This window comes from Lissotriton vulgaris, unplaced genomic scaffold (assembly GCF_964263255.1).
Source record: "Lissotriton vulgaris unplaced genomic scaffold, aLisVul1.2 SCAFFOLD_1307, whole genome shotgun sequence".
Lineage (NCBI taxonomy): Eukaryota > Metazoa > Chordata > Amphibia > Caudata > Salamandridae > Lissotriton > Lissotriton vulgaris.
Genome location: NW_028243195.1, coordinates 358,966 through 382,873, shown reverse-complemented (window position 1 = coordinate 382,873; position 23,908 = coordinate 358,966). Strand labels below are relative to the sequence as shown.

General features: G+C 47.9%; 1 protein-coding gene across 1 annotated transcript in view; it reads right to left on the bottom strand.

Moving 5' to 3' along the window:
• Window positions 1–23,908, bottom strand: part of LOC147668673 (vacuolar protein sorting-associated protein 53 homolog) — a 508,123-nt gene that overhangs the window by 154,904 nt on the left and 329,311 nt on the right. Inside the window, exon 10 of the mRNA XM_086948529.1 lies at window positions 23,178–23,260. Within this exon, the coding sequence (XP_086804655.1) occupies window positions 23,178–23,260 (83 nt within the window). The remainder of the gene's footprint in view (window positions 1–23,177; window positions 23,261–23,908) is intronic.

Sequence of the window (23,908 nt, the reverse complement as noted above, 5' to 3'; positions counted from 1 at the left end):
AGCAGATAATACTCATGTCTGAAACGGTTTTTAACACAGCTTGGCCAGCTTACGCTGGCTGACGGGCTTGGGCAACCAAAAGGTACTGTTTCGTGAATGTGTGTGGAGTTGACTACGTAGCAGCTTTGCTGATAGGTACTAAAGAGATGTTGAGTACAAGAGCCATGGTAGCACCCACTTTTAGAACATGGAATGCGTTTTAGGAGACACTGCTAGTGTGCACTTAGTTTGCATGTATTTGACTATCCATCTTGCACTGCCTGACTTGGAGATTGTGTCTCTTATGCTGGCCTTGGCAAAGTCTGCAAATACTTTTTTGTTTTTAGAGAAGGTCTTGGTCCTACCAATGTTTTACATGAGCATCCTTTTAACGTTAATTGTATGTAGAGCACTTTCTGCTAGAGTCAGGGTGCATGATGAAGGTAGGAAGTTCCATGGTTTAGTTAACGTGAATAGGTGAAGCTACTTTTTAACAGGAACTTGAGACTGGTTCCAAGAAACACTCTGTTCTTGTGAACCTGAATGAAAGATCCTTCTATAGCTAAAGCCAGTAGTTTGCTGCTGCATGCGAGAGAGGGGATTGCCATTAGGAAGGTCACCTTTCATGACAACAACTAAAGAGCTCAAGCATGAAGTGGCTCAAAAGTGGATCCAAGAGCATTGTGAAAGCTAAATTTAAGTTCTAGAGGGTGTGAGAAGATTTTCGCTTTTAGAGCCCTTCAGGAAAGCTTTAATCATAGTGATTTTAACCCCTTCGATGCTGATGACGAGCTCAGCTCGTCATCAGCCACGGGTGACGTGTGCGGATGACGAGCTGAGCTCGTCATGTATCGCGGTAAATCGAAAATAGCCGCACAGCGCAAAAATCACTGCAGCAGCGATGCGGTTAAAGGGGGCGTGTTTTCCTTATTTTACACGTATGCTGCAACAGCAGTCAGGCTGTTGAAAGTGTAGGCTAAGTCAGATTTCTGAAGGTGAAGCAGGTAGAAAATGATATCCTGAATCGAGACTTTGAAGGGGCTCCGTGTTTATTGATGCACTATTGGACACACATTTTCCACTTTGTAGCTTAACAGGCACGCCTAGTGGGCCGTTGTGCCTCATGGAGAATGATCATGCACTCCTCTGGGTGCTTGGTGTACCCGAATTCTAGGAAATCAGGTGCCAAATTGCTATGATGAGCTGTTTGGGGGAATGATCTTTGTGCTGGCCCTGATGCTGAGTGAGAAGATCTTGCCTCACAGGCAATTTCTCATGTGGGCTCAGGTTGGCGCCATTAGGATGAGGGTCACAGAAAGCTGTGTCATTTTCTTGAGGATATACGGAATGAGTGGGGCCAGAGGAAAAGCCTTAGCAAATATCCCAGACCAGTTCATCCAAAGTGTATTGTTCATGGACAGTGGGGTCTGGGTACCTGGGGGTGGAGCTTTAACATTTTTCTGTTACCGTGGGTGAGGCATCTGTTGTAATGGCCTGCTGTGGAAGAGGGCTGAGTAAAGGCTTGCTGAGCACTAGATTGTTGCTGTACCAACATAGGAGGCTATGCCGGGCTTTGGCCCTTATTGATTAGATCCCGCCAATCGCTCTCCACTTGTGACCATCCCTTCACGAGGCACATGTGAAGTGAACATATGTGGCGCCTGTCATGTGGCACTATGGCAATGCATGATGCCATCATTCCAACCAACCTCCTTACCATCCTTATAGTAAGCGGACGTCCTGTTTCAAAAATAGGCAGCAGCCTTTGAAAAGCTATCACCTTCTTTAGGTTGGAGTTTGCTTTCCCTGTAACAGTGTTGAGGATGGGCCCTAGGAAGGTTTGGATATGTAGGGTCTGTCTTACCAATTGTCTAGATAGGAAAAGACATGAATGGCTTGCCAGCGCAGCTGCTTGGCCACCACCACCAGACCCTTTGTGAAGATCCTGGGGCCGTGATGACTCTAAAGGGCAGCACCTTGAACTGGTAGTTGTTCCCACTCACCACAAAGCGGAGGTACCAGTGGTGAACAGTATGGATGGGGAAGCGGAAATAAACTTCTTACAGGTCCAACGTTGACATGAAGAGGCCCTGGCAGGGCAGTAAGAGGACTTCCTGTAGGGAAGTCGTATGGAAACGTTACAAAAGGTTACACTATTTGAAAGGACTTGGGTCTAGTGTGGGTCTGTTGGATATCAAGGGAGTACGTTCTTTTGCAGTGCTGGTGTGGGAGAACCAGCTCAATGGCACCTTAGGCAAGGAAACTCTGCATTTCTTTCTTCAGCAGCCAAAGGTGTTTGCAGCTGACTTTGCAGTGCTGTGGGATATGTGATCAAAAGACATACCGATGATGGATGGAATGCAAAGCAAATCAAACATTCACCCCCAGTCAAGAGATCTGGGTTAAATCCACTGTTCTTTTGGTCACCATGCCACCCCAGTTTAGACCCAGCCATATGCAAATCAGTCTTGACCCAGTGCCTCCTGGGAAAAGCCCAGCCTGAAATGCCAAGCCAGGTCCTCCCTGGACTGGAAACCAGCATCTTGGGAACGGTTTTGGGGCATCATTCCTCATCAGCCAGGCTAGCTTGAATCCAGTGGCACAGTGAGCCCAGAACCCATGTGCGGGCATGCCCGGCACACTTAGGGTGAGAAAGCAAATGACACACAGATGATGGACGGAATGCAGAGCAAATCAAACATTCCCCCCTAGTCATGACTGAGAATACCCTGCGGTCTGAGGTAATTTACTCCCAATAGAGAAGGTAGAACCAAAGAAGGTAATGTGCGATTGGGAAAAGAGAATGCTAGAGTAAAAGGGAGTCACTATTTGTAGCTGAGGCACCCCAGTCGGAGCCTCTGCCATACCCTTCAGTCCATGCAGCCACTCCATGCGAATGTTTTAGCCAGCTGGATTTCCTGAAAGAACTGTTGCTGGTACTATTAGGACTGCCTATGACCTGAGGCTGCAGCTTTTGCCCCACCTCTGGCTTGGTTCCTACGAAAGTTGGATCTAGTGTTAAGAGACAGGAGGGAACACATGGACTTCGCAATGTCTGTATCCTTTTTGAGTTTTTGAGCAACCATTCTACCTGGTGGCCAAAGAGATGTTCATCATAAAATGTTTTGAGGCTTGCAGAAAATGTTGTGTGTACTGAAGGATGTTGGCACTAACACCTCAGGATACAGTATCCACAGAGGGCAAGGTTATTATCAAAGCTAACAACATTGCCCTCCGCCACAAATTCCTGTCCCATCTTTCTGTTGGCGTCCGGGAGCAGCATCATACGCTCCCCCATCCCTTCCCAATGATGGCCATCATATCTGAAGAGGAAGCCTAAGGTGTGAGCAATGCACCAGTGGGTGACATTCCCACATCACACACTCTGCAACAGCATTGATGCGCTTGCTATCCTTTTTGGGTGGAGGTTGGTTCTTCACCCAGAAGCTACTTTGTGTGCAGTAGAAAGTACAAGGGAATCAGATGGCACCTGACACCGGATGTAGACTGGTTTGTCAAGGAATAGCTTGAATTTTTTTTTTACCTCAGGGGTGACCACTTTTACCTTTAGTTGCTCCTTAAAGTTGTAAGCAGCTGTCCTTCGCATACCCCACAACATGGTAAGGTATTGTATCAACCTTTCTTTTTTGGACAGTGTTTCCAGCACAGAATCGTCTTTGTCTTGCACCACATGCATTTTTACATTGCGGTGCTGAGTGGTTCTTGGTATCACTGCAGAATGGTTAGTAGTCTAATCAGGCAGAGAGGCTTAGGATGGTTATGGATCTATATCTGGACAATCCCATGGCACAAATGGCTCATCGTATAAGCCCTGAGAGTAGTATGAACTGCTGGCATATGATTGAGAATGCTCAGATTACCGTGAGGATGTTGAAACTGTGAAGGATAATGGGGTTTGAGGTGGTGGTGATGGTGGTTAGAGAAAGTATCTCAGGACTGGTGAGAGTGGTGATGGACTCATGCCCAGTCTCTATTCCTTTTATTGGTAGAAAGTGTGAAGTAGGGGGCTTGAAGGGCACCTCCTCAAAATCTTGCCCATGCTTTTTCGGAATGCAGAAGTGTTTAGGTTCTGTAGACTTAGTGAGAATCTTCCCTTCCTGAAGGATGAATTACATTTTAGCAGGGGCAGCTCCTCTGTAATGGTGGAGGAGCATCGCCCCACTTGTCAAAGTCAGACAGCAAAAAATAAAATGATAATAAAACAATCTTATCACTTTATTTTTCTCTGACTTACTGACACAATTTCAGAGTAGAGCAGGGCCAAACCATGGCAGGAGGAGAAGTGATGGGTACTGTAAAGTGCGCATGTCGGTATGGCTGGCTGTCCAAACAGACATGCGCACATGGGTTTCTCCAACCTACCTGTGTTGCATACCGGGTTGGAGAAACAGCACAGACTCCCAGCAACTGTTTGAAAGGCAAACCAGGACACTCAGACCAATCCTGGGGCTGCTCTCATGCTAGGTGTAGCAGTGCTGGGATTGGGTGAGGAGTCTGTGCCCCTGTGATTGCCGGGGGAAGTGCCAGAGAAGAGCACTGAGATGGCCGGCATGAACAGGTACATTTTTATTATTATTTATTATTCCCCTAATGCCTGGTCCCCTCACCTCCAACTTTAGCTATGCGGCAGCTGCCACTGTATTTTATTCTGCCAATCGTTGAGGACCATAGTCAGCTGCTGGACACTACTATGATGTCCGACCTCGGCGAACAATTTACTCACCTTCTGTAACAACATATCTGTAAGAGATATAGATTAGTTATGGATTCCTCACCTTAGAATTACCCACAGGCGTCAGACTGGATCGGGATAATTTTTTCGTCAGCAGTACCCTTGCGCATTGATTGATGGCATAGGTCATCTCCGCGTTAGTCGTTGGTGTCACCGGGTTGATGTCGCAGTATCTACATGTGCTTAGGCCTGTGTGCTGAAACAGTGCACCCCCAGCCCCCCTGCCCCCCACCCCCCCACCCCCCCCCCCGCCGACCCCACAGCAACAAGGATTTTGTACATCAGAGGGTGCTTCTGTGAGCTGTTGAAACTGTATTTACTGGGGCCTGTGCACTTCATTTTTTGGCCAGCAGGGGGAGTAAAGCTTTATTCAAACAGTATTGTTAGATTTCGAGTTAGTGAAGCCTTTACCTGCTGAAGTCCAAAGTTGTGGATTGAGCCTGTCTGTCTCCTAGGAGATTCTGAACAAGAGCAAGCAGCTTCCAACTCCCTGGCCAGAAAACCTTGTATGAGGTTGCTGGGACCTTATATGGTGTGCTGATGGTTGGCACATGTGTACACTGATTGGTGGTTGTATCTGGTGTTAGGGTTAATGTCCTCATTGGTTGGGTATTTGAGGGTTCTGATTGGTTTCTCGGACTGTGATTCAATCATTGCAGGGTTGGGACTAGGGCTAGGGTTCGGATTTCTATAGGAAGTAGGGACTAGGGCTTCCTATGTTATTGGTTGTTGGGAGTAGGGTGGGACTAGGGCTAGGGTTAGTCCTTCAATTGGAAGTAGCTATTTAGTGCTTCTGGTGTGATTGGTAGTTGGACCAGTTGTGGGACTAAGAGTAGGGTTCGGCTTTCTATTGGAAGTAGGGACTAGGGCTACCTGTACCATTGGCTGCTTGGACTTGGGTTGGGACTAGTGGTAGGACTAAGTCCTTTATTGGATGTCGAAATCAGGGTTTTTTTTTTAACTGATTGGGTGCTTGGACTAGGGTTAAGATTGGCTGCAAGGTCCTGGTCTCCTATTGGTTCTAGATGTTAGGGCTAGTGTTGTGATTGGATAGTGTTAGGGCTAGGGTTCCCATTGGCTGAAGGGGTCACCTGATTACTAGGGCTACAAAAAGGGCCAGGCTTAGGGCGTCTCAGCCCGGGCGTCGAGGCTAAGGGTGGAGAGGACAAGGGTAGTTGCCTGTTTGGGCCTGTTAAGGGTGGAGAGGACAAGGGTAGTTGCCTGTTTGGGCCTGTTAAGAGTGGAGAGGACAAGGGTAGTTGCCTGTTTGGGCCTGTTCGAGACTGGTTTGGACTAGGGCCAGAAATGCTGCCCTTTTTCTCCTAAAAAAAAAAAATCCTTCACTCTTTTATCCCTCCACTATCCTTTTTCTATTAAAATTAACAGACTAACATGTTCACTTCTCAAATTCCATGTTCCATATTCAACTATACTAATATACTGCCTAAATAACTGAATAACATATCTACTACTCAAATTACCTCATATTTATACTATACTCATTTTCAACACTAATCCTTTATGGGTTGCGGAGTGGCGTGCTACTCGCCAAAAAAGCGCTTCAACACCCATCAGGGGTAACAAGAGCTATATGAATGCAAATCTTTCTTCCCCTTTTATCCATCCGCTATCCTTCTCACTCCAAGTAACAGACTAATATCCACCACTAAAATTACCTCATATTTCACCATATTAATTCACCACTAATCCTTTATAGGCTCCCTGAATAGCATGCGTCAACAAGCGAGCGATTAAATAAATACTAACCTTTGTCCTACTCTATCCTTCTGCTTTCATTCCAAATCCAAATAACTGACTAACCTATCCACCACTTAAAATGTACTTGCATGTTTCACTATACTAATTCAAATCTAATCCTCTGTGGGTCCCGGAGTAGCGTGCTACCCGCCGAAAAATCGCTTCGACTCCTCGTCAGGGGTAGTAAGCGCTATATAAATGCAATTACAATACAATACAATAGACGCCGCCCTCGCGCGCTGATGTCAGTTCTTTACACAACATTCGACGCCAGAAGCGCAGAGCCATGCAAGACATTAACCACTGGTACACAAAACTAGAGCCCTGAAAGGGAATCCTTAACCCTAGAAGTCAGTTTGCAGAACGGGGAGGATGGGAGGGGCGGTGAGGAATCCTTAACTAATCTATGTCTCTTACAGCTATATCGTTACCAAAGGTAAGTAACTTGTTCATCTGAAAGAGACAATTACATATGGATTCCACACCTTGGATTATATATCCCAGCAATACCAACCCCGGAGGTAGGTCGGCAAACTAAGTTCACAGCAGAAAGTCGTGGAGAAATGAATGACTAAAGAAGCCATCTCTCTGGACTTGGCTGTCCAGGCAGTGGTGTTTGGTAAACGTGTGCAGTGAAGCCCACGTAGCAGCATGGCAGATGTCATGAAGGGGGTCTCCATGTCCCAAAGTACTAGTGGCTGCCGTCGCCCTGGTGGAATGGCGCGCAGTCCCACTGGAGGTTCCTTTTTCGCTAAGGAGTAGCAGAGTTTGATGCAAAGAACAATCCATCGGGAGATGGTCCGTTTTTGCATGGCCAGACCTTTCTTGGCGTCCACACAGCCAACACAGAGCTGATCATCCACCAGGAATGGTTTTGTGCGATCCAGATAGAATGAAAGCTCACGTTTTGGATCCAGACGGTGGACCCTCTCCTCTTCTATAGAAAAGTGCGGCGGCGGGAAAAAGGTGGGCAAAGTGATGGTCTGTCCTATGTGGTAAGAGGGAAAGAAAGAAGGCCTAGTGTGAAGGACAACTTTGTCCGGATGCACAGCCAGGAAAGAAGGCTTAGAAGAAAGGGCTTGAAGCTCACTCACCCTGTGAGCAGAGTTGATGGCAACCGGAAAGGCAGTCTTAAGATTCAGAAGCCTGAGAGGACAGTTATGTAACGGCTCAAAGGGAGCACACATAAGATAGGTGAGAACCAGGTTCAAGTCCCACTGGGGCATCATGAAAGGAGTAGGAGGAAACAAGTGAGTGATGCCCTTATAGAATCGATTTACAATAAGGGACTTGAAAAGAGGCCGAAATGACCGATTGATAGCCTTTTAGAGTGCCCAGAGCAGAGCTCTGCTGGGCCAAAGAAAGAATGGAAGAGGAGAACCTCTAATAGGGGTGCAGAAAGGGGATCCACAGCCTTTGCTGTGCACCATGCCACAAATTAGGTCCATCTACAGGCGTATATCATTTTGGTGGAGGGACGCCTGGCTGCCAAGATAACGTTACAGACTTCAGGAGGAAGGTCGAAAGCTATCAACTGTTGCCACTCAATCTCCACATAAGGAGGTGGAGACTGGACAGGTTCGGGTGGAGGACCGTCCCCTACTGCTGCAACCGAAGATCCTCCCAAAGAGGCAGTCTGATCGGAGGATCAATGGCCATGTGTAATAGCTCGGTATACCAGACTCTTCGTGTCCAATCCGAAGCCACAAGCATGACTAGGGCCCGGTCGTGCTTGATCTTCTTCAGCACTCTGGGCAGAAGTTGTATAGACAGAAAGGCATAGAAAGGCCGCAACTCCACTCGACGAAAAGCATCACCTAGCGAGTGCCGCCTTGGAAACTCCAATGTACGTGCAGAACTACTGACATAGCGAGTTCTCTTCGGTGGCAAATAAATCTAACCCAGGCTCTCCCCACTGCTGAAAGAGATCGTGCACCACCTACGAGTGAAGACGCCATTGGTGATCCATCATGCACCTACGCCTGAGTTTGTCTGCCCTGGCGTTCATTGAACCTGCCAGGTGTTGAACCACCAGTGACATGCCCTGATGTTTCCAGCCATGTCCAAAGGCGGAAAGAATCTTGACATGACCTCACCGCGCCCTGTTTTTTACAGTACCACATGGCGGTGGTATTGTCCACGAACACCTGCACTACTCTTCCCTGCACAGAGGGAAGGAATGCCTTTGGTGCAAGATGATGCGCCCGAAGCTCCAGAAGGTTAATGTGGAGTCTGGACTCCGCCGGAGACCAGAGGCCTCTGATCTCTGCCTCTCCCATGTAAGTAAGTAATATTTGTATTTGCATATGATTAATTAAAATCTTTACAAAAATATAAAACGCAATATGACAGTACAAATGATTTAAAATACAGCAGTTACTATTGACAATTCAAGGTTGTTATTAAGTCCCGATGAGTCTTTCAAGTGTGCTTGAATCTTTCCTTCATTAAGTCAAAGAACTTCACAACCTGACAATTCAGTTTAATATCGCTGGAGGAGAAACACAGTTTAACTGCCTGCCTACAGGTCCGAACGGCATATGATCTGAAAAAAAGGTAGCAACAGCTTATGCCTCAGGTCCATTAGTCTCGGGCAAATGCATATCACATGGATGATGTCCTCCTTGCCAGATTTACACAGGCGACATAGGGCCGAGGCGTGAGTTCTCTCCCATGGCGGCAGGTGCGGTAATATCGGGATAGCTCCAAGGCGCAATTTCAGGAACTTTTCTTTGATTTTTATTTTCATCCCGATATTAAGATATGCTTGTGGTCGTATTTTGCCGTAATCTCCCACCGTTATCCATCCATCCGCCCTGTTGGCTAGGTCTTTCTTATCTTCTATTGCCGAAATTATTCGCGCAGATTTTTTTGCCAACTTTTTGAAGGACTGGGGGTCTATGGCGGTTTCCCAAATATCGGATAAATGTAGCACATCAAGGGATACAAATAGGTAGTCCCTAGGCACTGAAGTGCGACATCTAAGTAGCTCTTCCCAGACGCTGGCATTTAAGGAGTCAGGGTCTGCATTGCGGATCTTGCGCCAGTTAGTTACATATGCACTCCGTCTTTCTAGTGTTTGTTTGACCACCCCAAATTCTAAACTAATTTGGGCCGGAGACGCGTATTTGGGAAGATTGAAGATGGCCCTGTAACAATTGGCTATGACTGTGTCTAACAATGCAGCGTCCTTCCCATGCAGCGATTCACTCCCATAAGTGAGCGTTGGTTGAAGTTTCGCTCGGAGGATTTCAAGGAAGGGTTTAAGGGTGAGGTCAGGGAGTTTAGTCTTTAGTGATTTCAGTGCGAGGTGGGCCATTGTTGCCTTCCCTCGGATAGACTGGAGCTGAGGCCTAGACGTGTTCTTAGAATCCCATGTGGCCGCCCCACTCCAGCAGTGATGCATCTGTCACCAGTGTGAACTCTGGTTGGGGAAGGGAGAGGGCTTTGCTGTTGACCCAATCCTGGCTCATTAGCCACCCCTCTAATTGGTGTGCAGTGCCTCCGAGATCTGGACGCAATCGGAAAGATTCCCCTGATGCTGTGCTCACTGGAACGTCAGGTCCCACTGCATAGCACCCATATGCCACCTGTCATAGTCCACCAGCAGGATTCAGGAGGCCCAGTAGGCTCAGGGTCATTCTGAACGAAACCCGCAATAGAGGCTGAAAGATCGGAATCATAGCCCGACTTTCCCGGACTCGCTGCTCGGGAGGATAAGCCTGAAACTGCGCTGTGTTCAGAACCGCTCAGATGAAAAGGAGCTTCAGAGAGGGAATCGGATGTGACTTTAGCCCTTTGAATGCAGGGCCAGGTGATCCTGGGATGAGCTGTGACCACTGCCATCCCTTTCGTGACCACCCGAGGGGAGCTGGCAAGACCAAAGGGGAGCACGGTAAACTGAAAGTGCTCGTGGCCTAACGCCGGTAGGCCAGCAGGACGGGGATGTGAAAATAAGTGTCCTGCAGGTCTAATGCTACCATCCAGTCTCCAGGGTCGAGAGCAGACAGAACCTGAGCCAGAGTCAACATCTTGAACTTCTCCTTCCGGAGGAAGCGGTTGACGTTCCTGAGATCCAAGATAGGATGCAGGCCCTTGTCCTTCTTGGGCACCAGAAAGTAGTGGAAATAACCACAACCTTCATCTGGGGCAGGAACGTGTTCAGTGGCTCCCTTGGCCAAGAGAGATGTAACTTCCTGTTGGAGAAGGGCCAGGTGATCCTCCGACATGCGATGGAATTGAGGTGGCATAGATGGAGGGTTAGTCTCAAAGGGGAGGGAGTAGCCCCTTCAGACTAATTGCAAAACCCACCTGTCTGACGTTGTTGAGCCAGTGGGGGAGGTGATGGCGAATCCTGCCACCCACTGGAGATGGATGGGACTGAAAGGTCAGACTAGGAGGGCTTGGAGGCTGCTGCAGAGGGGGCGCGGGTGGACTGGCCAGACTGCTGGCTCGCCGACCCACGGCGGTGGGATCCACGCCCCCGGCCACGCAGAGGCTGGACAGCTTGCGCAGGCCTGTGGCTCTGGGCGTAAGGTGGTGGGGCACCCCTACTGTAGCCACGAAAGGGGCGAAAAGCAGACTGCGCTGCGAGGGAGGTGGAAACGAGGCCTAAGGATCTGGCCATAGCCCTAGAATCCTTAAAGCGCTCATCGGGTTGTCTGCCTTATTGCATGGCATGTCCAAAAGTGTTGCTTGGACATAACCCGAAAAACCAGCTTACCTTAACCAGGCATAGCGTCTCAGTGCTACTGTTGTGGAAAACATCCTGCCTAGTGAGTCTAAGGTGTCCAGCCCACAACGGATGGCAAACTTTGCTGCATCTCTCCATCGGCAACTGCACGGAAGAGCACTGCCCGGGCCTCCTCTGGGGACTATGGCAACACCTGCGCAACCGTGTCCCACACCGAGTTTCCAAGAGTCCACCAAGAGACATGTGATGTTCACCGACCACAGGCCTAAGCTGGAGGAAGAAAACATCTTCTTCCCAAGGTGGTCCAGCTTCTTGGATTCCCTATCAGGTGGTGCGTTAAGGAATGTACCCTTGTAAGTCGAGGCTTGAACCACCAAGCTCTTAGGGGTGGGGTGTTGGGAGAGGAAAAGGGGGTCGCCCAGGGTCAGGAGGTATCGTCGGGCAATCATCCTATCCACAGGAGCAACTGTGTTGGGCTTGGACCAGGGGCCCAAAAGGATGTCCGTGAGGGCCTCATTAAATGGCAGCAGGGCCTCTGAAGAGGCAGCTGCCGGCTGAAGAACCTCAGTGAGGAGATTAGTCCTGGCTGCCACCATAGGAAGCTTGAGGTTTGGGCCCCGGCCGCCCTACGCGACACCACTGCGTAAGATGCACCCCTCCTCCGTAGCCATAGTAGGGCGAGAAAGCATGCCAAGGTCTGGGGATGTATCCAGACCACTGGCCTCACCCACCTCCTCTCTCCAGTCCGGTTCTTCCAACTAGTCTGCTAGAGTTTCCACAGACCCCTCCTAGTCCTCCTCTGGTAGCCACTCAGGGCGATAGGGAACACCAGGGGAGAACAATGGCACAAAAGTATCGGTCGGTGCCGGAATAGACCTTGGTCTGGCTCCGTATCTACATCAAGGGGGAGGCCAGGGTCGACGTCGGTTGGGGACACAACCGGCATCGGAGGTGGTTGAGGTGTCATCACTGGATTCAGCGCCGGAGGAGGTGTCACAAAGTTGACCGGCGCCAATCTGGACCCAGTCCTGGATCCTTGGGGGCCATGTGGCGATGGAGCCAAAGCAGCCGGCAACAAAGGCCTAGAGCCCCAACTGAGTCCGTGGAGCCCGAGGGCACGCTGGCGGAGTCGGGCTGCCCAAAGATAGAATGCAAGGCTTCGTAAAAGTTGCATAGCTGGGTAGGGGTCGCTCCGGCTCCTGGAAAGGCCGGAGTCGACGACTACCTTCCGCTTCCCGCGTCGCGTCAACCAACGGGCGGTGAGAACGCTTAGAGCGATGATGCTTCTCTGCCTTCTTCAGTCCTTCAAATTACCCAAAGACGAAGACTTGGATGAAGAATGGTGGTGATGACTTTGTGACCGTTCCCGCGGCTTCCCTCTCGACCGGGACCTTGAACGGCGTGGAGCTGACTGCCGGGCATCAAGAAGCTTTTGGGACCGATCTGCAAAGACTTCGGGTACATGGCCTGGAAGTCGGAGCACGATTTCGGGTCGGGCTCCAAGCCCCAAAGGCACACAAGCCTTGAAGCTGGTTCGAGGTCGGGATATCCCTGCGTGCACCAGGAGTCGAAGGACTCGAAAAGACTTCAACAAAAGTCGCAAATAGAGAGTCAAAAAGTGACTCGAGGTACCGCTCTCTCCGGATCTGCGCTGGCTGGTGTGGAAAAAGAAAAACTGACATCAGCGCATTAGGGCGGCGTCTAAGTAGATACCCCAACGTCATCCCAGCGACCACGACGCCAACGTCGAATGCAGAGTCGACCGACGCCACCTATCGACGTGCAGGGGTACTGCTGACAAAAAAATTCTCCAGATCCAGTCTGACGCCTGGAGGTAATTCTAAGGTGAGGAATGGATAAGTTACTTACCTGTAATCCTAGTTCTCTTCCAGGGGTATCCTCATCAAAGTCATAAGCACTGAATATTCCCGCCCATGTGCGGGACCCCGGAAACAATATAAAAATATATATGTATAAAACACATATATCTTGCTCCACATATATGTATGTACATATATCATTTTTCTCACATCAATGCAGCCCCAAAACTGAGGCTAAACAATGCATACACATATACATGAACTGCAATTAGTAAGGAATCAAAAAACACATTAGGTCAAAAAACCCTTGAACTTTGTGTTTTAATGAGTCAAACCACTCATAAATCCTGAAAATTGCTTATAAATAGACATTGTTAGCCCTCAGGCTGCATTGCAAAACAATATCATAGAAAATGAAACCATTTTTACAATAACTGGCACCGTGCCTTTAAGGCAGCCATGACCCCAGGCTTCCCATCATGCCTCAGGGGTGACAGTTAGGTCAGTTGTTCTTTGCATAACCCTGAAGACAGGGCTCAACCACAAGATTGAAAAACAGTACCAAATCTCATTTACCTGGGGAGGCGGGTGGGTTGCTTATGACTTTGATGAGGATACCCCTGGAAGAGAACTAGGATTACAGGTAAGTAACTTATCCTTCTCTTCCAGGGGATCCTCATCAATAGTCATAAGCACTGAATAGAATAGCAAGCCCATCAACCACCTGCAGATAAATGAGAAGTACATGAACCAACCAAATCATAACAGCCAAAAAACTCTAGCTGTTAAACAGATTCCTCAGGGAGGCCTGGCCCACCTGGGTATCTGCTCTCGTGTCAGAATCTAGACAGTAATGTCTGGTAAATGTATGGACAGACCTCCAGGTCGCCGCTTTACAAATCTCAGACATGGGCACATCCTGCAGGTAAGCCGCCGTGGCTGCTCTACCTCTAGTAGAATGCGCCTTAGGGGAACCCCCTAAAGTCTTCTGTGCCAATTGGTAAGCAAGCTTGATACACGAAACGATCCACCTGGAGATAGAACGTTTCGAGGCTGCATGACCAGTTCTGATCGATCCGTAGTTAACAAACAATTGATCAAAATGTCGAATAGACTTGGACCTGTCCAGATAGAACTTTAAAACCCTTTTCAGGTCCAAAGAGTGTAACGCCCTCTCAGCTGGAGTAGAGGGATTAGGAAAGAAAGTGGGTAAAGAGATAGACTGATTGACATGAAAATCTGATACCACTTTAGGCAGGAAAGAAGGATGCGTTGTAAGCACCACTCTGTTCGATGAAAGACTGTATACGGTTCTTTAGTACATAGGGCCTGAATTTCGCTCACCCTACGGGCTGACGTAATCGCTATCAAAAAAGCTGCTTTCCAGGAAATATGCTGTAAAGAAGCTTTATGAATAGGCTCAAAAGGCGAACCCATCAATTTTGATAGGACTAGGTTCAGCTCCCAAGGCGGAAGAGCAGATGGCCGTACAGGAGGGTACACCTTCTTTAGACCCTGCAGGAAATCTTTTACTGCAGGAAGCTGAAAAAAAGAAGTTTGTGAAGGTGATCGCCTATAAGCTGTAATAGCGGCTAAATGCACCTTAATGGAGTTAAACTTCAAACCTGCTTTAGTCAGGTACAACAAGTATGGGAGAACTGCTTCTTCCTGACTTTTTACCGGATTGTGACCATTCTGCATGCACCACATATAGAATCTCTTCCACTTGCAAGCATACGAATGTCTAGTGGAAGGGCGTTGTGCTTCTTTCAGAATGGACATGCAGTCCTGTGGCAGCCCTAGATGGCCGTACTGTATGACCTCAGGAGCCATGCTGCCAAGTTCAGTGACGGAAGGTTGGGATGGTGAATCCTCCCGTTTATCTTCGACAACAGGTCCTGCCTGCATGGAAGCCTCTTGTGAGGAGACACTGACAGGTGAAGTAGGTCTGTGTACCACCATTGTCTCGGCCAGTCGGGGGCAATCAGGATCATCGTTGTGCACAAGTGGTTCAGCTTGCTCACCACCTTCGTGATCAGCGGAAGGGGTGGAAAGGCGTACACAAACTGCCCTGACCAGTCCATTAACAGAGCATTCCCTCTCGTTCCTGGTCGATAGAACCTGGAGGCGAAGCTTGGGCATTTGGTGTTTTCGTCGTCTGCGAAGAGATCTATTGAAGGACGACCCCAAGACTGGAAAATGTCGTCTAGCACTTCGTCGTTGAGAACCCAGTCTTCTCTGTCTTCGAAGTGCCGACTTAGTGCGTCCGCCCTCACGTTCTACTCTCCTGGGAGGTGGACTGCCTGAACAGACAACTTGCGAGCTAGAAGCCAATGCCAGATGCGCTGAGCTTCCAGTGACAGAGTCCTTGAGCGTGTTCCTCCCTGCTTGTTCAAATAGTACATCGTGGTGGTGTTGTCCGTCTGTACTAGAATCATTTTCTCTTGAAGCGAGGGAAGGAACGCTTTGAGAGCCAGGTGAACCGCTCTCAATTCCAGCAAGTTGATATGATAAGTGCTTTCCTTGGGAGACCACAGACCCTGCACTTGTAGGGGTCCCATGTGCGCTCCCCATCCTTGTAATGATGCATCTGTGATGATCGTTTGTGTTGGAGGAGGTTGATGGAAGAGAACTCCCACCTGCATGTTCTGTCTCTTTGTCCACCACTGGAGGGAAGATTGAGCTACCTCCGACAAAGTGATCCGATCGTCCCATCGATCTGAGTGTTGGTCCCATTTGTCCTCCAGATCCTGCTGAAGAGGACGCATCCGAAGTCTGGCGTTCGGTACTAGGAAGATGCAGGAAGCCATCGACCCCAAGAGTGAGGCTATCTTCCGCACCTTCTGGGACCTGTGGAGAAGAACTTGCTGGCACTTGAGGGCTATCGAAAACTGTCTCTCCTCCGAAGGAAACACTTTTCCTACTTCGGAGTCTAGCAGAGCTCCTAGGAAGTGGATCTTCTGAGTGGGCTGTGAGACAGACTTGCTGTAGTTGACATGTAGACCTAGACGCTGACAAAGTTCTATGCATGTCTGGAATTGATTCCTTACATTGCCTGGAGTTGGACCTTTCAACAGCCAATCGTCTAAGTATGGGTATACGAAGACTCCCCTGCGGCGTAGAGCTGCCGCCACCACTGCAACACACTTGGTGAACACTCTGGGAGCCGACTTCAACCCAAACGGAAGGACTTTGAACAGGTAGTGAGAGGTCCCCACCCGGAATCGAAGGAATCTCCTGTGATCTTGCCGTATTGGTATATGGAAGTACGCATCTTGAAGGTCCATCGAACACATCCAATCCCCCTGCCTGAGATGTGGATATAAGTTACTAATGGGGGGTTATACCCAGCTGAGAACACTGGGACCTGGGTTAGCAAAGTGATTATAGGAAGGGGTCCCAGTTGTATAGGAACAATTTGAAACAACGAGTAAAATTAAATCAACCAAACAAACAAAGTAGTCCACATTGTTTTAATCCCAATGGGAATGTGTATTGAATATACAATTTATGAAGACATGGATTAAATAGTTTAAAACGTGCCCCAAAGTTGAGAAGGCAGAAGGGGAGGGTAGTGAGTGATCGCGTGAGGATAAAGTGAGAAGAAAAGAAAATTTCTTAAGTGACAGTATAGTCAACCAATATACAGCATTTCTCAATGTTACACGATATGTACACAAGCCAGGACCGTAGGGTTCAAATAATCATTTCAACATAGCATACTCCACATAGTTCAATAAAGGAAAACAATAGGGAATGGAGTTGCGTTTGAGAAACGAATGGTTGTCGACGTTTCGACCCTCTAGTGTGCAGGTAAGAATGCTATCCTTGCTGCGGGGTCTTCATCAGGACTCCAAAATGGGGCACATAACCACTGAGTGGTATGTACAGGACCAAGAAATTACGAAATAAGCTAACTTCACGGACAATCAGAATCACTTCGTGGTATGAATCATAAGTTGATTAGCGGGGGCTCAAGGGCCGTTCATGGTCCGATGTACTGGCAATAGTAGCCAAGCATTGACTTGAATAGACAACACGTTCACGCTGGAAATCGTGTAAATATATATTGAATTTGTAAATGTATTTTTTAAGGCATCAGGCACGGAGAGAATCTCGTCACGAGAGAACGCTCAAAATCGCAATGGTATCTGGTGAAGCGCCAACATGCGAAACTTTTCTTTTCGGACATGCAGATTGAGTGTTCTCAAGTCCAGAATGGGCCTGTATTCTTCCTTTTGGCCCTTTTTTCTGACCAGAAAATACCTCGAGTACACTCCTTTCCCCCTTTGGGACACCGGAACTCTCTCGATGGCTTCTTTCTCGAGGAGTGTAGCTACTTCTGCCTTTAACCTTTGTAGCTGGTGGCTTGATGTTGACATCGGGGAAACGTGTGGAGGTAGACGATGGAAACGAAGACAGTACCCATTCTGCAGCGTAGACAACACCCATTGATCTTTTGTAATGGCCTGCCACTCTGTCCTGTGATGTGCAATGCTTCCCCCCACTGGAGTGGGTAACGGCGCTGGGGGAAGTGAAGACTCATTGCTTCTGCTGAGCTTTATTGAAGTTGTTGCCTTGGCGCTGATTTCCATTTCCCTTGGAATTGCCCTTGCCTTTGTACTGTGCCTTTTGCTGGCCCTGCTGGTTCTGGCCTTTCTGCCATTGAGGGGTTTGAACCCTCTGCTTCGAATAACCTTTGTTGTTCGAACGGAATTTCTTCTTGAATTCCTTTTTCTTTTCGAGTCCCACCGCTTTGAGAGTGTCCAACTCGGACTTCATCCGCTGCATCTCCTCATCCGCACTTGCTCCAAAAAGAGATGTGCCTGAAAAAGGAAGGTTTAGGATTCTTGCTTGAGCCTCTGGTTTTAATGCTGTGAGGCGTAACCAAGATGTTCTCCTTGCTGTAACTCCTTGCACATAGCCATGCGCAGCCAGCGTTGCTCCATCTGCTGCCGATCCTATAATCTGATTGGAGACTTGACTGCCCTCCATCAGAACCTCCTCAAAGTCCTTTCTATCTTCCTCAGGAAGTTTTGCGGTAAATCTCTGAAGTGAGTCCCACAGAGACCTGTCATACCTGCCGAGCAGGGCTTCCGCGTTGGAGACCTTGAGGAAAGAGGCTGAGGTGTTACACACCCTTCTCCCCCATGAGTCCTGCACCTTGCTATCCTTATCTGGAGGTACCGTGGATGAGGAAGCCACCGCATTGGATTTTCTTGCTGCCGTAATGATCACTGAATCTGGCGGAGGATCAGCTTTGAGGAACAGAGGATCCTCTTCCGGAGGACGATACTTTTTGAGAATCCTCGCTGGAACGGACTTCACCGTTGCCGGAGTGAGGAAGACTTCATTCACATGTTCCATTATACCCGGAACCAACGGCAACAACGGTTTGGGTGCTGATCTATGTTGCAGGGTTTCGAATATGACAGTCGTCTTGACTTGTGGAGCTGTCATCGGTACTCCCAGTTTCAGGGCTCCCCTGCCCAAGATATCTTGGAACGAGAAAATATCCTCAGTTGGAGACACTCTTGAGCGTGGACTGTTTGTAAGAGTCGGGGAGTACTCCCTGTGAGATCGCGTTCTCGACGAACTTTAAGAACTACGTGTCCTCTTGGACCTAGATCTTCTGCTAGAACGCGTCTTGGAACGAGATCGCTCTCTGTGACGAGAATGTCTCTTACTTGAGTGCTTAGAACGAGACCGTTCTCTGCGGGGAAGAGGTTGGTCTCGATATCGCTTTAGGCGATCTACCGTCTCCTTGTCCTTTGCCCACTGGTGAAGAGGTTTATTCCACCTTGGGGAAAGATGAACAGAAGGAGACTTGTGGACGGGATCCTTCGCAGGTGTACATGACCGTGGAGGTTGATCCGTTCCATCCTGTTGCGATCTTGCAGGGGATTTGGACCTCCCCCTATTAGATGCGCCGCTCTGTCCATCCGAGGATCTGCCACTCCGAGATGATGAGGAAAGACTCACCAGAGATCCAGAGGAAGACCTCGAGCGAGATCTTTCTTCTGCGATTCTCCGTCTCTTGGCAGGAGGATCCTGCACTGGAGATTGTTCCACCTCCGATGCTGAACCTGGAGAACCCAACTGTGGCTCTAGGACATGAGTCTGGTCCAATAAGTCACTTTCCTTGTCCCGAACCACCTCCTTTGATTTTGCAGGAGTAATGTTCTTTGTCTGCGAAGAACTTCTCTCCCTGGATCTTTGCTGATCCCTCGACGGTGGTTGTATCGACGCCGAGTGGCGAGCAGGTAGGCGCTCCCTCGACCGTGATTTCTCTAACGTCGACCTCGGGTGGCGATGACTGTCCTTCGACGTTGAAGGCTGTCTGCTCGACGTCGATGGAGGCTGTTTCGACGCCGATCGCCGTTGATTTGACGGCGACTGGGCGTGCCTCGACTCCAAATGCCGCTCCGACGTCGAACGCTCTCGTCCAGGCGTCGACGTTGGCTGCATCGACGTCGACCGATGATGTGTCGACAGAGGCTCCCTCGACGTCGAACGACCATGGCTAGTCTTCGACGGAGGATGGCTCGACGTCGAACGCCGATGGACCGACGTCGACGGAGAATGCCTCGACGTCACAGCATGACGATGCTGTTTCGACGTCATACGGCTCGCCGTCGAGCTCTTCCGCTTCGACGGCGACCTGTCCCTCGACGCTGACTGAAGCGGAGGTACCTTCAATGTAGACGCTGAAGACATCTTCTTCGTCGCCGTCGACTGCTTCTCCAACGCCGATCCCGACGTCGAATGTGAACCAGTCGGGGCTTCTCTCGACGTCAACCGCGTCTTCCGTCTTTTCTGCTTCTTGGGAGATCTTCCTCTCTCAGAAAGCCCATAAGCTCTAATCCTCTCCCGATCTTTAAGAGTCCTGGAAGATAAAACCTGGCAGTGTTCACAGGTTTTAGAGGAATGAGAGTCTGGTAGGCACAGGATACAGACTGAATGAGAGTCCGTCTTGGCCTTCTTCCTTCCACATGAAGGACAATTGTTAAAGAGAGAAGGCATCTTTGACAGGAAAAATACCTTTTTTAAGTACAAAAATTGTTTAAGCAGCACTATGTCTAAAAGACGTCGAGTGAAGTCAAAAATTCTAGTTAAAGTTGAATATTTTTTGACAGAAAGTCAAAAAGAAAAGGAGCTGTTTCACCAGGGTCCTGACTGAAGGAGCCGGAAAGAACAACTGACCTAACTGTCACCCCTGAGGCATGATGGGAAGCCTGGGGTCATGGCTGCCTTAAAGGCACGGTGCCAGTTATTGTAAAAATGGTTTCATTTTCTATGATATTGTTTTGCAATGCAGCCTGAGGGCTAACAATGTCTATTTATAAGCAATTTTCAGGATTTATGAGTGGTTTGACTCATTAAAACACAAAGTTCAAGGGTTTTTTGACCTAATGTGTTTTTTGATTCCTTACTAATTGCAGTTCATGTATATGTGTTTGCATTGTTTAGCCTCAGTTTTGGGGCTGCATTGATGTGAGAAAAATGATATATGTACATACATATATGTGGAGCGAGATATATGTGTTTTATACATAGATATTTTTATATTGCTTCCGGGGTCCCGCACATGGGCGGGAATATTCAGTGCTTATGACTATTGATGAGGATCCCCTGGAAGAGAACCATAACTAATTGTCTCTTTCAAATATCAAGGGTACTTCTGATGCCAGCCAGTCCGGGGCTTTGCTATCACCTCAGCCTTGGCTCTGAAGGTGGCCACTCACTCAGTGGCTAAGTGTTTAGGAGGCAGATGGATGTTGTGGCTCAACACATTTGGGCAGTAACTTGCTCGGCTTGAAAGAGGTTGCCTCAGACTGGGATGTACCCGCTGTTGGCGCCAGATCCCCAGGTCGGAGGCTTGACTTGAGGCCCAACTTGTGCGGGAATGTGGTCTGCTCAGTCACAAGACACAAGCCACAAGATAATATGCAGCACCACTGAGGTCCTGTGGTTTATCTTCAATTGAGGTCCTGGAGGCTTAAGGTGTGCTTGCTCTATTACTACTTCTTCGAAGTTGGCAGCCTCTAATGTTGTTAGCTCAGGCTCCTTCCCACTTGGAAGGTTTGAGTTACGACCCAAAAAAGTTGTAGATCTTGTGCGATGCCTGGTACTGCCATTTTGATGTGCCCAGTGCCTCTCCCTCCAGTATTGGATTGCCTTTTTGCACCAGCAAGCACAAAAGGGGGTCATAGGAGATTTTGTTGTGCTTACGAGACAGGCAACAATTGCATATGCCATGCTAGCAGTGCGTTTTAGACAATGTCAAAAAAGTGTGTGTTCCATGTTCCTTCCCTCTAGTCAGAAGGTCATTGTCAAACGAGGGTCCCAAGTTGCGGTGTGCTGAGGCTCCTTGGTTACATAGCGTCAAGAGAAGAGAGCTAAAGCATCATGAAGAAGCTCTCTTGGCAGGCACTGGTGTTGTTCTTAAAGTCTGAAGTCTAGCTCAGAAGAATTTGCAAAGGAATGAGTTAGTCCCAGAGCTAGCACGCAAACATCCAAACCCAATGGCAGAAGTAAACATTCTGAGGTGGAGCCGTTGTAGGGGTGCACCGAGGACCACGGGAGGAATCACAACAAGTCTTGTGACTCTATCCTTTTTGAAGAAGTACAAGTCACAAGCATCCGGACCCAACACTAGATGGCAGTAATATTCCGAGCTTGTGACTCCAGCCACAAATAAATTTAAGGTAGAACTAATTCAATTAATTGAACATTATTTCCTATAGACTGAAATTTCAATTCCTTACCTCTATTGTTTCCGATGGGAATGTGTTGCAGTACCAGTAGTTGGTGTTGTATGGTGCTCGCCATATTCCAAGGCCCAGTTGAAATTCATTTAAGTCTGTTTTTACACCAATAGGGCTGTTGTAAATTTGTGTATTTAGTTTTTTGCATTGGTCTTACTTTTTTGTAGGTGCTTTTTTATTAGCATGAACCTCCGAAACCACTCTTTAATTCTCCCTTAATTTCACACATTTTTCAGTAATAATTCTCCATTTTCACACCACTCCCCCTTGTCCCTACTGTATTTAGCAGGCAGTGGGGTCAGGGGGTCTCTGTCAAAGAGAAGAGAAAAGGCAGAGGCAGAGATCTCAATTCGTAGGTTTATGAATGGAATTTCGTAGTAAGCAGTACTAATGGAGTACTAGATATGTACTACAAAATGCTGTAAGTTCCACTTTTCGAGCCAAGTCTGTACCATAAAGACATGACGAAAGATTTGGTAAGGCTGTGTTATAATAGCACATAAGAGCCATACAGACTCTCATCGTCACTCATAAATCCATTAAGCAACAGACATCGTCCACTATATTGACCTAAACCTTGATGGATTCCTCTCTAGTACAGTCACCAGAATTTGAGCAAGTACCCACAGTTTGAATAATGAGTGAAATGAGATAGGAATGCTTCATCTCCGTAATACTACCAAGGTGGGCGAGAACTGTAACATCACAAAATGGCTGTTCCCTCTCCAGCAGCAAAGTGACTGACGAACCTTCTATACCGCAGCAACACAAGCACATGCTTTCTCTATGCTTCCAGGCTAAAGATAATATGCAGGTGTTTAACCAAATAAATAACAGTGTTGTTCAGCGTGATTACAAAAGCATCTTATTTTGGCAGATACGGTGAGTTGTATGAACTGAATTTAAGCTTCTAGAGCAGAAAAGTTTGGTCAAATGGGAAAGCTGGAATTAGATTACAGGTATCCCAGTTCCAAAGGGAGCAATCTAGCCACTAGAAATCCCACTGGTACCTTGGTATGTAGGAAAGCTTACATGGTCCCCATATGCAACCTCGAGAAAGATCAAGCTTGCATGGACATAACAACTTGTATACACAGCTGTATACCACACCTCTGCCATTACTAAGTGGTGCAAGTAACAGGTGATGCTATTACCCAAATTAATGTTATTCAATTTATTGGCCTCTGTAGACTGGAATGCTAAGTTGACCTTGCTAGACGTGAATTTATGACCGCCATCTAATAACAGATTTTAGCATTTAATTCGTTGAGCAATCATGGCGTCTGTTAATAGAAACTGATGACAGAAACTGAGCCCCAGATGTATCTAATGTGATCATTGCCCTGACCCAGGAGAAAGCAGAGGAACCTTCCCTGGTGATACTAGGAGCAGACCGTCAAGCTTACGTGCTAAAGGTGTCCATTTCTCCAGTCAGATTGATTCTTTCGACCAATGTAACATCCACTTTCTCCTTCAGTTTCTCTTCAAGCTACCAAGATCAAGAGAGAGAACAAATAATTAGTTAATTAGTTTGAGGATACAAACAGAAGGTAATCAAATGAGCTCTGAAGCCTCGGTGGTTGGGAAGGGAGGAGCTTGGGGGCGGAGGGATGAGGAAAAGGAAGTATTAATCATGTCATGTTATCTGGTTTGGAAAACTAATAAAATACTTTACAGAAATGAGCTCTGAAGTCATATCTTGCTTTCATAGCTCCTTACAAACATATATCTCTCAATATCAGTTGCACCAACAGAAGCGGATCTACAAGATAGAACCTCCCACCTACATGTTTAGATACACATTAAACTGCTAAAGAAGTGTATTTGGCAAAGCACTGAACACACGTTTTTAGTACAGAGGCTTTGTAAACACAGAAGAAGCTGTTTGTCAGTGCACACCTTGATCGCTGCGTGATGGCCAATCGAGGCATACCCTGACAGTGGTTTACTAGTGCACCACGGTTACCAATGGGAATTAAATAATGACCTCAACAGACAAAACTTGAGAAGTGGATAACTGCAGATCATCAGTCTCTCCTAGTTTGTAATGTAAAACTAAGATGAAAAGCTCTAGGAACAAGGGCAGATTGTGGATTCACCACACCTCAAACCAACTCTCTGCCCCTTTATTGGAAGA